Source organism: Calonectris borealis, chromosome 7, assembly GCF_964195595.1.
Source record: "Calonectris borealis chromosome 7, bCalBor7.hap1.2, whole genome shotgun sequence".
Lineage (NCBI taxonomy): Eukaryota > Metazoa > Chordata > Aves > Procellariiformes > Procellariidae > Calonectris > Calonectris borealis.
The window spans coordinates 40441945-40458062 of NC_134318.1; the positions used below are offsets into that span (position 1 = coordinate 40441945).

Below are 16118 nucleotides of genomic sequence, written 5' to 3' on the forward strand. Positions count from 1 at the left end.
AGCTAAACACGTAGCATAATGATTGTATACTCTGCTGCTGAAACCAAGAAAAATGTAGCTGATTTGAAAATCCGTTCTGAAGAGTTCATTTAGAAGAGTTGTAATGATATAGCCTTGTAATTGCAATTTTGCCCTGTAAGTTTTAAACTGGAAAAACTGTTCTATCCGTTATGTCAGATCTTGTCATAGCTTTATGCCACGCATATTGTTAGTAGCACAACTAGTATTAAGAAGATTAAATTTTTAGTAGTTATTTGGAGAAGAGTCAAACTTTTTTTCAGTGTTTCATCTCATTCCATACTTGTAGCCCACTATCTTACTAATTATCGAATAATTGATTCAGAAATTCTCATGAACTGATGAACGTCAAAGAGCAGAGCTGAAGGTGTGGTTCCGTATGTAGTGAAGTGAATCCGCCGGTCAGCTTGCTCTGGCAAAAAGACGATGACTGACTTGCATCGTTCAATTTGCGGCAACTGTGGACCTTGTTAGACCTAGCAGGAACGCATCACTAGTACATGAATTTGGCTCACGAGGTCTGGTTAGTGCCAGAGCTAGTACAAGGTGGGGGTGGTTAAAACAAGACCTTTTTTTCTTGTTTAACTTATTTTTACAAAGCAGCAGCAAACCAATGTCGTTCCAGCTCCTTGTAGCACTGCTGGTTGCATTTCACTAGTAGCAGAGCTAATGTCGAGGCGTGACCTGTTGAGCTTTTGGGATTTCTGTCCTCTAGAGGTGACTCAAGTGTAACTTTCACTACTCTGAGTAAGAATGCCTATTGTGTGAATTGATCATCATTATGCAAAGTGTGCGATGACAGTTGCTTAATTGCTAATTGAATTTTCAGTCTTTAGTTTCTGTTCACCTTACCCACCTGAACTGTGAACTTTTGCTTACAGACAAGGCTTACACTGAGGAGGGATCTTTAGGGAAGCAAGTCCTAAATCTGTGCAACTTCTGCAACACTGATGATTGTAATGTTTTTTTCTTGTCTGTTTCTTCCAGCAAATGCTCTCAGAATAAACTCCTCTGTGTATACTAACACATTTATGCTGAGTACATAGGTGCTTTGTGTGTATATTTATACGTATACATCTTTATGCTGATGATGGAGTGAGTTTCCAGTCTCAGATCCAGAATTCTGTAACCCCGTAACTCTACTCCAGAACACTACAGAGCATATTAAGTTCTCCTTCAGGAGACAAGGCAAAAAACATAATTAAAAATGTTTGTCTCCCACTAGTTTTCAGTTCAATTTTATTTTGTAAGGACCTGCCTTGCAGGGAGACTCTGGTAAGATGCATTATCTGTGGTGAGAAAGCAGGCAAAAGTGGAGAAATTAAAACTTGCAAGTGTCATGTGACTAAAGCACCACAGATTTAATGACATTAATTGTCATAATGTCAAAAAAGAAAGAAATACTGCTCTCTGGGAACCAAGGCAGTCTTGTATTCTCTTTTGTTAGCAAACTGCACATTTTATTACATTCAGACTAAGTAATTATACAGATTTACTAGGAAAAGTTAAAAACAATGCTTCCAATTTTTTTTATTTAACACGGGAGTTAAATATACAGAATCTGCTCTGTTCCACTAAATATATGCATGCAGTCTTAATGCATCACTACACGATAGTGCCTATTCCTGGGAGTCTTCCTAAACCAAATTGTTAACAATGTGTCCTTTTTCATTAATCTCTGAAATTAAATGTTAGTTTACATGAAGTAAAGGAGTTTAATGCATGTTGTATTCAAAATAATCATTGCATTAGAATGGGTCTTATCTGATGTGCATACGAATCTTTCACAATTCAATGCACAGTAAGATAACGTTACTGTTGTGCACAGCAGACTAGTCCCATATGTCTCATGAACAGACATAAACTTGCAAATATGTTTGTGCAGCACTGGGAGTGTCTTACAAATCAGTACAAGTGAATAGGCAGTTGAAATATTTAGGCTAAAGAAAATTCACATCTGCTGTGTTTGAAAACAGTTCAAGTCTAATAATTTGTAGATGCTCCAAGGTTTGTTGCTAAAAATAAACAATTGAAGTATATTGGAAGTAGGATCTTGAATGCCACTGAGGACACACAGGTGTTTGTAGCACAATAAGGCTAAGCAATTAATGGTCGTGTTGTAACAGGATGTCACTTGTTTCGGGTTATTTAATAGGTGCCAGCCTCTAGTCATTCAGTCCGATTTTGTTGTAATAAAGCTATTGGCTAATTCAAGTGATACCACAGTTTTAGCAACTTTATTATAAGAAGGTAAATCTGTATCTCTCAGTTAATACTTTTTTTTTCTGATATACTTTGATTACAGAACGTTATTGGATGGTACAGATTTAGGAGAAACACTCAGCAGCAAATGTCCTATAGAGAGCACATCATTCATAAACAGCTGACACACATTCTTGGAGTGCCTGATCTTGTCTTCCTTCTCTTCAGCTTCATTTCTACTGCAAATAACTCAACACATGCTTTAGAATATGTGCTTTTTAGACCAAACCGAAGGTAAGCAGTCTTGTATATGAACCAGTCCTCATTTTTTGTTCTACTTCTTATTGCTATTCTTTATACTCTAAACTATTTTCAAGTTTGTACAATTACACATAGAGAAGGCTTTGTGTTTGTCAGAAAATGTCTCGTTGTACAATTGTTAATGATGACAGCTTTTTTTTTTCTGTGCAAGTAATTTATAAATTAAAGTTTTGGGGTGAGCAAATGTTCTTTTCAGTCCTTAAATCTTCAGACAGTAAAAAAAATTATTTTAAGAGAAATCAAATGTCAGTACCATGTTTCTTAAAATAGACCTGAATGTAGCTTCACCCTTCTTGGATCTGTGGTAGTTTGAATGCACAATTAAAAGGTTCTAAGAGGTGCGGAGGTAGGTCCATCTCAAAGGGAGTTTTTGATCATGCGTTTATTTTGAACGCAACTTCTAATATTTAGCAGCTTTTATAATAAACCTAATGCAGAATCTTTAAAATTAGATGAGTTGTGATCATCAGGGAGATGGAATAATATCAAGGCTATTGTAAATAATCTTTTGCCTATAAATTAAGAAGTCTTTCTAAACTTTTTCTACAGGTATAATCAAAGGGTGTCACTTACTATTCCTAATCTAGGCAACACTAGTCAACAGGAATACAAAGTTTCTTCAGTGCCAAATACTTCTCAGAATTATGCCAAAGTTATTAAGGAACACGGGTAAGGATTTTTCCTTTGCAAATGAAGTACAGTCATCAAGTGCTAAGTTCTGTACCTTCTAAAGAATACTACAAATATGCATTTCAAGCAGGAAGAAAAAACTAGTTCTGGAGGAGAATGGTCAGTTCCTAGTGTGCTTTTTTCCTGCTTAGAATTGAACCTTTTAGAAGAACAAAGGGGACTTGTGCACTAATCAGAAAAGCAGCGTTGGTGTGGCCAGTCGGTGCTGTGGGTCTTCTGGCTGGAAGTTTCTTAACTTGATTTCCACCCACCCCTTCAAGGAATTCGGTGTGCAAGCTTGATTTTAAAACTTGAACTCTGACTTGGAAGTGTTGAAGTCTTGTTGTTTTTCTGAAGTAATTTTAATTAAATGCTGTAAATGCAAAGTAGCTCTTCTGACTGTTAACAATGAAATGATACAAGCTTAAAGATTTCTGCACAAGTTTAATCTCATTCAAATAGGACTTTATTGTTTCAGAAGGAATTTTGGTATTGAATATGCTACTGCCCAAATTTTGGTTCTTGAGAGTATGGTATGTTTTTAGCAATATAAAATAAATAGTGATAGAAATATAGTGATAGACTGCTTAACAGCAATTCAAAGACAGCATGAGCTAGAAACTTGTGTTGTCCTTTCTAACTAATGATTTCTGCTTTTTTTTTAGTACTGATTTTTTTGACAAAGATGGAGTGATGAAGGACATCAGGGCTATATATCAGGTTTATAATGCACTTCAGGAAAAAGTACAGGTAACTTCCTTTACTTAATATTGGTCAGTATGTATGTGGCATCTCTTATTTGTCCTTTGGTTAAACCAGGAGTGGAGGAGATGGACACTTTTAGAGCTCATAAACAATTTATCATGAACTGTAGGAAACGAAGTCTGACTAATAATGAAATGTGTCAGTTTCTATTTAATGTGTGCATTTGCAGTGGCTGCTGTAAAAGTGGTTGATATGAAGATCATCAATTCTTTCTCTTTTGCAAGTAAGAATGATTTAATGCTTAGTGCTTTCTGGGAGACGTTAGCTATTTTTAAGACTACGTGTTGAAGAAAAGCCTTGCTGAAGGATGTAGGGATTTGTACAGGTTTAAAGGCTTGCCTGTGTAAGTTTAAAAATGACTCCTGGCTCTTAGTACGTAGCATGCAGCAAAGAGCTCCATCTGTTAGCTCAAACTTGTGAATGTTTTGTGTAGAGCATGAGCGAATCCTGCTCCAAATGTGGCAAAGCATCTGAAAGTGCCTTGAGTGTCAAATCTACTAAATGTAAGCCTGTCAGTTCACAGCTTGTCCCATGTGAAGAGCAGCATAGCTGCGCTGCCTCAGGAGCGCACACATCTGCTAATTGTGCTGTAGTCACAGCTTATTTCCAGGCTTTCCCCTTACATCTGCCCTGGAGGGATTTGTGTCTCTGCTCCAGCTTAGCTTTGCTGGTTGGCACATACAGCAGAGAACAAGGCGATAATCGCTCCAGCCATCATCCCCTGATCCTGCTTGCACAGAACTACTATTTCTGGGTGGAAGTTGCTGCTTTCTAACCTGCCTTGTAAGGTGGGTAACTTGCAACGAGAAGGCAGACAGCTTTCATGCGGCTTCAGGAGACATGAAAATTTATTTTCAGAGGTCTATCCCATTAGCTAATGGTATTATTCTGTAACGCTGTTTTTGCCAAGAGCGCATATATCCTCTTGTGCTCTTGCTGTTGTTTGAATTAGTGTCTGCAAAAATGGAAAATGTAACATCATCGGGGAGTTGTCTTCCTACCTGTTAAAACTATGACTTTGTTGTATTTCACCATGTAAGTCATGCTGCTGTACATTGTTTACAGAGCTTTAAAGTAACTTAAGTGTTAGCCAACTTAAGGAACTTTTATCTTTAAAGTGACTGTTTCACAGAGAATGTTATGGGACTGGAAATAAGTTTTCTGGAAAGCAGCTGAGACATGCTTTTGCATTATTCACCAATTAGTTGGGAAGGGAGGGTTTTAACTTTATAAACTTCTAAAAATTAGGTATAGGACTGAAAGCATAGTTAATGTTTTTCAACTCTGTAGGTAAGATCACTAATAGTAACCTTTTGGACAAGAAACAGTGAATGGCTAGTGACTTACTGTTTAAGACTCATCAGTGCTTTTAGAGTTGTGTACTCTTCAAAACTGATCATGTTTAATGATAATGACCCATACTTAATTTCTGAAGAAGTAAACAATATCCAGTGCAACATGTTTAGATTAAAAAAGAAATCAATACTATCCAGAAATGTTTTTAAACTTAGATCCTTCTATGAAAATTTCACATTCGTTTCCTGACCAGGGAAATCTTGTTGAAAAATCCATAGCTCTTGTTTATTTAAGAGGTATCAGCTTGGGACAGTTGTCTCTTGAGTCAACTGTTTCATACCCCAATTCGAATTTGGTCTAGTACAAAAAGTACACACCTTTATGCTACCTTTTAAAATCATGCTACTGTAGTATCATTATTATGCTAACAACAGTGTATTTAAAAAAAAAAAGTCAAGTTTCTTCCACTAAGTAGGAAGAACTAACTTTGGATCTTACTACAAATCTTTCTGTAATGAGGAATTATTTGGAAATGCTTTTCTTATGACACAGCGGTTGGGAATTGGCAACAGCCAGTAAAGAGAATGATCTTCAGGTTGAATATTGTGCTCTAATACAGTTAACTCCTGCTCTTAGTTTTGTGCTTTTAATGGCTTCTTCTCTGGTAGTAGCTTTATTAATGTTGTCATGAAAGTCTTTCATGTATTTTTGCAAAATCTTAGCATATCTTATGTTTTTTCCTAGGCAGTATGTATAGATGTAGAAAAAAGTGAACGTGTTGTTGAATCTTTTCAAGCTGATGTAAACAAGTTGAAAAGGCAAATCGCCCAAAAGAAAAATGAAAAAGAACAAGAAATAAGTAAGTTGCCTTTTAATTTTTTTTTTCAGAAGCAGATGCTGTAAGGACAAAATGTTTTGTGGAATTATTTTGAGTTGTATTCCTGATAGCTCATAGCAAAAGAAAAAAAAATCACATCAGGAAGGGCATATGATGGATTTACATTGAATGATACCTGAACTGTTGAAAGTATGTGTACTGCAGATATTTCTGTAGTAGTCATCCAATGTTAGCAAACTTAAAACATAGGAGAGAGACAAAGGTGTAGAGAAAGAACGAGAAAGTCAATTCTGGAAATAACACAGGAAAAGATCAGCTGTAGGAAGGGAAAAGTGGAGCAAAGCCAGGAATGGAAGAAGCAAATCTAAACACTGGAGGGATTGCTTTTGAAGTATTACGTAGAAGCAGGGGACTGTGTTTACAGGCCAGTAGCTATCAACATGGTTTGTTTTTTTTTTTTTTTAATCTTTATTCCCTTTCCCACTCCCCAACCCTATCGCCAAATACAAGCCCAGCACCAATTAAGTTCAAGTTCAGTTACATTACTGGATACCAGACAAACTGGGTGAAGGAAGATGAGTGCTTAAGTGAACACTGATGTAGATCATCTGAAGTGTTGTCTAGATGATTTTTGACCTTGTAGCTTTTAGTGGATGTATCGGGTTTTTCACCACTGATTTACAGACCATCTACATTTTTATACTCCTCTCCCACTTGGTAGTTACTGAATCCTAATTTAGTCAGCATTTTTTGCATTATTTGCTGACTTAGTGGTGAACATGATTAGCATTGAAATACCACTTTTCAATGTTGAACTAAATCTTCCCAAAAGTCCATTTTGAAGTCATTCCTATCTTCAGGAGTACCTGCTGGAAAGTGGAAGAAACTATTTAAGTACAGAATATTTTTGGAATTTATCTACCTATTTCAAGTACCATGTCATCACTGATATGAATTTCAATCTGTATTAGTTTTAATTCCATCAAGCTACTGAAATATTGTCCTTCTTGCAGTGTGTTGGGGGGATTCATTTTGGGGAAGCTGAATCAGGTAATTCTTTGATTTATTCAAGGCAATACATGCATAACGGTCTTCTCTTTCTAGTGAAGCTCTGAATGCAGAAATTATACTTCTGCTTTGTTTTGAAGACCTATATTAGTATCGAGTTGATTTGGTTTAAGTTTCCATGGTGCAAATAAGTCCCAGAAAAAATCCATGTTTTTATTAGGGTTGGTTCTGCATTCTGTATTAATAGTACAAGTTTTCATAGTATGTATTTAAGACTGGTGGGGAAAGCCAGTCATAGGTGTATGTTCACTTTTTTTGCTGCTCCATAATTTCCTGAATCAGTGAGACCTATTGTGTGAGCGTACTTGGCTGGTTGCCACACTGTCGCTCCTTCCTGAAAATTGAATGTGGCTTCAGGAAACTTTTGCTTAGCAGTAGATAGGTTTTGTGAAGAGGCTGGACCTTTCCAAGGAGACATTGCTGATCTAATTTAATTTGTGAGTGTAAAAGAAGACTGAAGGTAGAGAGTAGGAGCACAGAATAGGCAAATGGGAAGTAATATTTTAAAAAAAAAAATTCATAAGCAAATTACATATTTTAGCAACACTGCCTGTTTCTTCCATGTTTTGAAATGATAAGCAAACAACCAAGTTTTGTAATTTTAGCTGCAAGCTGTGTCTGAGACTAAAAAATGGCTTAGATGGGTCAACACCCTAAACTGTGCAACAGGCCCCTCTGCTGCTGTGACTGGATATTTTTATTTTCTCCAGGCAGCAAGGTACTGTTATCACATGAGTATTTTAGAGCCAGCTTTGATCCGTCAGCCCAAGTTCTTCCTTCTCTGAACCTCAAAGATAAGGTAAAGATCCAGCATCAGCCACAGACCATTTGAAAGATGGAAGTGGCATGAGTCACTGCTGTTTCCTGCTTGGCTGTAGATGAAACAGCCAGGGAGCTGCTACTACATGAGCTAGCGAGAAGTAGAGATGGGTATTTAGTGTGACTGGAGCTGATCCCAGCCCATATGGCAAAAGATGGGGGAGGAGGAGGAAGAGCAGTCGGTGCTAGCCTCTAGATACTACCAGGGAGATGCAAATGCTGGACTGAAAATTTATGCTGGAGCAGATAATCATGTGAGAGGGCTGAAACAAGAAAACATACAGCTTGTATCTCTGCAATATTTTTAGATGTGAGTAGCTAAATACTGAAGCTGGCCTTCTGTTCTGTCACTTTCTCAATATCGGAAGAATTTCCTTGTTTTTAATGCGTTAAATGTTCTAGTTAATCATTCTCTGAGCTGGAGGAAAAGGGAGCATTTGATTCAAATTCCTGCGGTAGTGTTGTGCAAAAGCTTGTATTCCTACAAATTTTTTGGTTAATAGGTTATGACTTTAACACTCTAGTGTAGAAGTCGGTTGAGACTTTACTTGCAAGATCACTGAAATTATTTTGTACGTGTAATAGCATGTTCTAGGATATAGTGAGTGCTGTGCACTTCCCAGATGCCAGGAGATCTCCCACTGCAGTTCTCGTATTGTGGACCAAAAATGGAGTGCTGTTATGTAGCCGCTTGAGGGAATATGCTCTTTTTATTACTGAACAAACCTCATTGACTTGATTAAAGGAACTCTTCAGCCTTGATTTTTGCTTTTTCCAGAAGTATGGTGTTACAGTGAGTAGAGCTGATACCATTTTGTCTATCACCTAGCTGCAAGGCAGCTCTACATATACCGGTGTCAATTCTGACAGATGTTTGGAGGTTAATAACCAGTTAGAAATCAGTCGAAAACTTAAGTCTCTCCCAGTGCTTAACAAACCTTCCTGCAAGGAAGTTGTTCTTCATATGTAATGTATACTACTCTAATTTAAGCTGCCTTCTGCTTACCTTTCCACAGCAGCCTCTTATGTACATTTGAAGACTGAAACTGGTTCCCTAGTTTTCTCTAATTATTCCAGTTATTGCAGTCTTTCCTCTTAAGTCATGATACCTAGACCTCTAGCGAGTCCTTTTATAGAGTTTCTCCATTTTTTCTTTATTTCTTAAACTGTAGTGTTCAAAATTAGATACAGTATTCCAGTTGTAGTCTTAACCATTACAGTACATACTGAAATAATACTTACCTGTTTCTCAACAGCTGAGCATGCTTAATGCATGTTGATATTTATAGTTTACATGAATCAACACTAAACCTGTATTTCTTTTCTGCAAAAGGATGTAACTGTTCCTCATTTTGCAGTTTGTGCAGTTCATTATTCCTGTGCATGTCTTCCTTAAATTATTTTCCAAATCATCTCATTTAAGATCACTTTCAAATTCCTGTTCTGATACTCTGTTATATTTGCAGCTATTACTAGCATAGCACCGTCTGTAATTTTAATAAGCATGTGCTGATTAAATTCCATCTTTTAGGTTGTTAATGCGAGTATAGTTCCGGTGCAGAGCTGTGGGAGCTTCGTCTTGACGCGTCTTTCCAATGTGACTGTTAACCATTGTAATTGTTCTTTAACCAGTTCTTCAGCTATTTTTTTTTTCAATCCTCATAGTGCTTATGTTACTGTCTATTCATTATGAAACATGGAGATGCTGTGAAATCCTTAAAGGCGAGACATATCTGTGGCTTTTGGTCTTGCTTTGATTGTTAAAACCACATGGATTGGAAAGAGACCCTGTCCTTAGACAAATTTATTTATAGCAACTGTCTAACTGTACAATTACTTAAATAAAAGTCAAAACATGGAAGTGGTGGTTTTACCCATTATGTCTGGCTTTTCATAGGGAACAGATTTCAGTGATTGTGTCCGACTCTTCCAGGTACAGGGAACAACATACCTTACCAGTGTTACACCAGTGCGAAAGCCCTGATTGTGGATCGCTGTGCTAGGGATATAGAAGCACAGGTTCAAAAGACGATTCTTGCTCAGCTAGCTAGTTAGCCATCTAAATATGAGGTATCACGTGAGTACAGATGTTTCGGCTAGCAGAAGGTGAGCATGATACACGGTGGTCTCAGCAGCCTGCTAGGCTAATCACAGACGTTGGGAGGGAAAGTTTTTAAAATAATAATTTGAGGCAAGAAGACAAGGTAACTTCTTTGCTGGTGTTCATGAGATTGTTCCCTAGCACAAGGGGCATTGTAAGAGAAAGTACAGAAGTGTGATTCTAAGATACAATATCAACAGTAGAAGCTGATTATGGTCTGATGAAAAGTGAGTCAAGCTTTCAGTACTGAATAAGACCTCGGTGGAGAGGAGCAGGCACGATGAGCCCTAGCGTAGCTACTTTTTGATGTGAGAAGGAACAGAGAAATACAGAGAGATGATGAGGTGGAAAGAGCAACAGGTTATGGAAACTTCCTGTAGCTATGTTTTTAAGGAACTTAAACTGGAGGAAATGAACTGGACAGGATGACTGTGCACATAAAAATGTAGCACACTTGCACTTAGTTTATTTGCTTTCTGACACATTTTGGTTTTGAAATGGGATCATTAGGATAATCAAGTTGTGCTAATAATGATGAGTTTCATGGATGTACTGGTAAATTTAGGGAAGATCTTCTTTGTAAAGCTCAGAGTAGGATGTAGTAATAATCAAGATTTGACATGACCGTTAGGGGTAGTGTCTCATAGTCATCAATACGAAAATCAGAATTGCCAAAGATGAGTAGTGGAGACTGAGAGGAAAAGATCCAGTGCTGGAGTTTGAAAGCAATGCCAGGGATGAACGCTTAATAATAACAACCAGAAAGGAAGAAGAGAGAACAGCCAAGGGCTGGGTGAGTGTGGTATGTTACAGCTAGATTACATAGAGTATATTGCAAAGTAAGCATTAAGTACACCAATGTTCTTTGCTTTTGTAGGAATGCAGCAAGCAATTTTAAGCAGGCAAATGCCAACAGATAACTTGGAACCTATGTTTGTTCCACGAATGTCCTACACTGGATTTGCTGTGGAAGGCTGCACACTTGAAGATTCAGATGTCTCTGATCCTCCCCCTCCGTATTCTGATTTCAATGCAACCAATCAAGAAAGTACTGTCGGTCATGGTCTCCTAGAAAGCAATGTTTTTATGCCTCGACCTCAAGCAGTAGGTTCTTCCAGCTATGTTTCCACAAATGTAGGATTGAAATATTCTGGTAATGGAGCATCCATGCCATCTTCCCAAAGAGCGGTTGGTGACAATGTTGATGAATCAGAAGACAGTGATTATGAAAACTTGCTTGAACCTACGGAATCATCTGACAGTGAATACTCACAGACAAGGGATTCACGACCTTCATCACATCCTGATGGTGATTCCAGGAACACTCAAACTTCTCAGATTTGATAGGGGGGAAAAAAATCCACATGACACTGTTTTTTCGTAATTGTTACAGAGAGATTTTGGGGATTTAACCTGGAGGAAATGAACTACACAGGATTACTGTGCACACAAAATGTAGAAGACTTGCACTAGATGGTTTATTCACCTTGTGATACATTTTGCAAGTTTTATAATGGAATCATTAGGATAATCAAGTTGTACTAATACTGATGAGGTTCATGGATGTACTGGTAAATTTAGGCAAAATGAAATTTATAGAGATCTTGTAGCTTTTGTTGCCGTATTTTCTTTAAGACAATAAATTGGGATGTAGTAACTAAGCACAGTTAGTCTACAAATAATGTTCTCAAATCAAAACTTACCTCTTGCACTATCATGCCTTGAATTTTAATTTTTAAAAGGGAATAAATATATCAGCCGCCTTCAAAATAGCTTTCTATGGTAAGCCAAATTGGCCTCTGCAAGCAAAGAAATTTTGATAATTCTGAGAAGCCTGATTGGAACAGATGTGGTCTACCTTCTTCTATCGGCATGCTCTTTTAACAGAGAAGGGGTTTGTTTCAACTTTTTTTACTAGCAGAATGTGCGTATCACTTAAAATGATGGTTGCCTTTTTTTCTGTAAAGGGTGTGGGAGGGTGAGATGACTGGTAAATCATCCAAATGAATGTCATAAATATAATTATTCTGGTTTCGCTGGGTTTACAATGACTTTATGCCACACTAGCCTCATTTATTGTCTCATTTGTTATTTTAGCATAAATAAGAAGTGCACATACAGGAGTAAATGACTGACAGAAGTAGTAAATTCCATCGTGATTGGACTTTGGAGTCTGCAAATTACAAACATCAGAGACTGCTTCTTGCATTTTATTTGCATCTGAATATTGGATTTACGCTTCTAGATGAGTTATTTTATGTAATAAATAGGGGATAGGGTAGGAGAAGATTGTTTGGAGAGTCCCCTGGGTTTATTACCTCTTTTCCTCTGGGTGAAATGTGTAAATGATTATTTTAATTTGAATTACAGCTCTCGTCAGAAAATTGCCGTTTGGGATAAATGAAGTGTGGTATATTTAGAGAATTTCATGTTTGGATGCACTTATTTTTATTTAAATACTGCTTGTATGCTAACGTTGCCCAAAATATGTGAAATTGTGCCACTAAGAAGTTTGTATTATTGGACTTTATCCCTGATCTGTAAATGAGAAGATACACATTTTAAGATGAGGTTATCTTAAGCATTTATCACTTTGAGGTGTCAATAACCACTTACTTGGTTTACACCCAGAAGAACAAAGCAGTCACTTAAAAGTTTAAATATATCAGATTTACAAAAGACTAAAATTTCAGTATGTATTGTATATGTAGGCACAAGTCTGTTCATTAGCCTCTCCTTTCCTGTACTAAATTAAGCAAAATGACTTTGGGAAAAATGAGATGTTAAAAATTGCCACTCTTCTATTGAGTGTTTCCACCTTTAAACATCTAGTGGTCTGTTTTAACTATTTTACATTATTCTCATTAGCCTTAACTTGATGCATTTTGTCTTCGAGTGTTGCAATCCATTTAACAGAGGACTTGCTCTGTTGTTACTGCTGGCTATCTGCGAGCACCTGTGGTTCAGGTGGTATAGATGTGTGTATGTCGAAATCAGAATTGACAAGATGGCAACTACCGTTTTTATTTTTATTCCGCACAGAAACCTGCAAAATGTACATCTCTGACAAAGCAGTTAAATGTGACAATAAAATCTTATTTAATCCTGTAACTTATATTTTAATATTTGTCAGGTTCCATGTCAGTGAAATAACTTGCCAGAATACAGAAATGCAGCTCCAATTTGTTAAAGCCAGTCTGTTTGTAGCACTAAGAGGGGGATTTGACGGCAGGGGGAGGAGGTAGCACTATACCTTGCATATTGCCTAGCTGCCACACATTCTTACAATTAGGTTGATACAAAAATCCTTGAGTTCTGGAATATTTTAATAACAAAAAATGTCTTAAGTTCTGCTTTTTTTTTTTACACATAACATGTAGGTGATTGGAGGTGGAACGAGTATGTAATCGTGTCCTTTAGCCAGTGCCTCTGCAGGTACTTTAATTTACTGTAACTGCTTACTTAAGAACAAAGGGTGTAGGTTTTTTTTTTTAATTCAGATAATATTCTGGTAAAAATACCTGTGAATGGACTTTGCAGGTTTCATTACAGTCCTGTTAAAAATAACCTGTTGGGTTGTGATCTGTCTGAAGGCAATAGGGAGCAGGTTTAATTATAAAGAAAACCAGAACTTCATACCCATGAAGTACAGGTTTCCATGTCTGACTCACGAAGAGTTCCTTTTGATGATTCTCAGGAGCACAAAACCCAGCAGCAAGACCTGTAGCAATGTCCACTCACTAACAGGTAGGCAGCTTCTAAAAACTGGCGTCTGTGCCTTTTAGTTCAAAAACCTGTAGTTTCTCTGGTACAATGAAATATTTTCTGTTTTATTTTTGTGAGAAACCTAGAATTGCTGTTTCCTTTATTTCCAAATTTACTCTGGTACCTGCCCCCCCCATTGTTTATAGCTAGAACAGGAATGTACCGTATAGAAAGTCTCAATAAGTTAGAACTATCACATATGCTTTCTTGTTATATTTCTGAAATTAGTTAGGATTGACACTATGGGAGGCTCCAGATCCTCTATTTGCTTGTGGAATAGCATGTGTTGGCAGAAAGAAGCGTGAGCATCTTTAATTTTGGCATATTCGTGACTATGCAGGTTTTGAGTTCTTGACTAGCATCTCCTAACTACTCGGGGACATTTCACTGGCTCTGACCTGTCCTGAGTTAAAATTCAAGGGAAGCTGTTACTGCTTCATGTAGCAGCAAAATCAGATAAACAAGCAAAGACTCATTAGGTTTTCCGTTAAGTGAAAAGATGCTTCAGACCGTACGTAAGGTAACTAGTATCAGATCAGCACATTTTATATTCTGTTGTTTAGCTCCTCTTATTTAGACTTAATACCTTTGATTATAGCAGTAGACAGCATTTAAAGAAATCAATATTACTTCAGATCAAATTGACAGCAGCATCTTCTGTCATACCCACTGCCCCCCTGCTTATAATTACTGTGGGAGAGAAAACCTCTAGGCAGGGAGGGTGCGTGGTAGTGGAATTCTTATTTGCAGCTGAACCTCTGCAAATGGATATGTCCGCTGGGCCGGTTGTGGGTGCTTTCCTTACTGTTTGTATGGGTTCTCTTATGTGAAAGGGTACACCTTCATGCTTGGTCAGTGCTTGTCAGTCTGTAACTTTGCTTTTTTCAGTACTGCAGACACCTGCAAGGTTAACTTGAAGCCTTTTGAAAATAGACTTGCTTTGCTTGGTTCTTCCACGGCTGCTTACGAGCAGTCCGTAGATCAGCTTGGAAGGTGCTGGCTTCCTTTGCAAAGACTCTTCCCCTGGCTTTCTCTTACTGTGTGAAGTTATGATGGTTTCACATACATGTTTCTCTATCATATGCACTTATGCTTGCTTTTCCAAATGTGTGTGTGTTTGCATGTACATATGCCTTATACTGCTCGCTTCTATAGCTTATACATTTAGGAAGAAAACAGAAGCTTAATTAGAGTTTCATTAGTAAATTGCTAAACACTTAAGCACCTGTCCTAGCCTGTGGCCAGGACAGACAGCGACCCTAACATCGCATTCTCAAACTTGGGTTTGTCACCTTGGAAGGACTCCTGCCTCTGTGAAACACAAAGCTCTTGCCTGCTTCGTGTTTCACACCTCATCTAACAAAGTGTAAGAATCCTTCGAATTGTTGACTCCTGTGTTTTCTTACTCTTCACTCTTGCTTACCTGTAAATAACCTTCTGTTGTATAGCAGCATCTCAGCTGCAGTTGCTAATAGGAGAAAAAAGGAGAGATTCCCTTGCTGTGAACAAAAATACCTGCGGATTCCTCACTGGGAAGGGCTTGTGTTATTCCTGCTGGTGGAAGCAGAGAGGGCTGTCTCTTGTACTTACCAGCTTCCAACAAAATCTGGGGGGGTTGATCACTGTTCATGGGGGACAGAGGGGCTAGAACAGATAAAAAATCTCGATCTTATTTTGACTGATTAGGAAACCAGGCTGTGATGCTCAGATTTTACTGAGTGGCAGCTGAGAGTCCGAGGGAAATGATGGCTCAGCCCTGGAGACTCGGCCGCGTTGGTTTTACTCCTTTCCCTATGATAAACTAGCAATTGGTACGTGTGTCCTGCCCAGCCCCACAGCCTGGTTTGGTACGTAGCTCGTGCCGAAGGTCTGCCAGTCTAGGCCAGTGCTTTAAGGTAACCGTGCTTTTTCATAGACTCTCAATGAAGACCTTTGTTTCCTACTAGATCTAGAACTAAAGGATGGTCCTTGCACCTTCATAGCGGGAGCGGCTGCTCCTCTTCGCACTTCAGGCATACCACAGCAGGGGGTATACGGGTGCCTTGCTAAATTTGCAAGCTCTTTCCCTGCTCTCACAACAGATTTCAGATGAAATTGCTTTCTGGGCTTTTTTCTTTTTTTTTTTTAAAGCTAAGCTTCTACACTTTCCCATAAATCTGATGGTAATTTTACCTTAATGACGTCCAAAGCCTCTGAAAATCCTTCTGAACACAGATTGCATTTCTGGAATGACCAGAAGCACTTACCAATCCCCTT

The 16118-nt window shown here is 38.0% G+C and overlaps 1 protein-coding gene across 1 annotated transcript in view; it reads left to right on the forward strand.

The window, feature by feature from the left end:
• ABRAXAS2 (abraxas 2, BRISC complex subunit) overlaps window positions 1-13208 on the forward strand; it is a 20741-nt gene extending 7533 nt beyond the window's left edge. Inside the window, exons 5-9 of the mRNA XM_075155262.1 lie at window positions 2324-2514; window positions 3091-3210; window positions 3876-3960; window positions 6016-6130; window positions 10975-13208. Coding sequence (XP_075011363.1) covers window positions 2324-2514; window positions 3091-3210; window positions 3876-3960; window positions 6016-6130; window positions 10975-11441 — 978 coding nt within the window. The 3' untranslated portion in view covers window positions 11442-13208. The remainder of the gene's footprint in view (window positions 1-2323; window positions 2515-3090; window positions 3211-3875; window positions 3961-6015; window positions 6131-10974) is intronic.
• Window positions 13209-16118: the final 2910 nt, after the last annotated feature.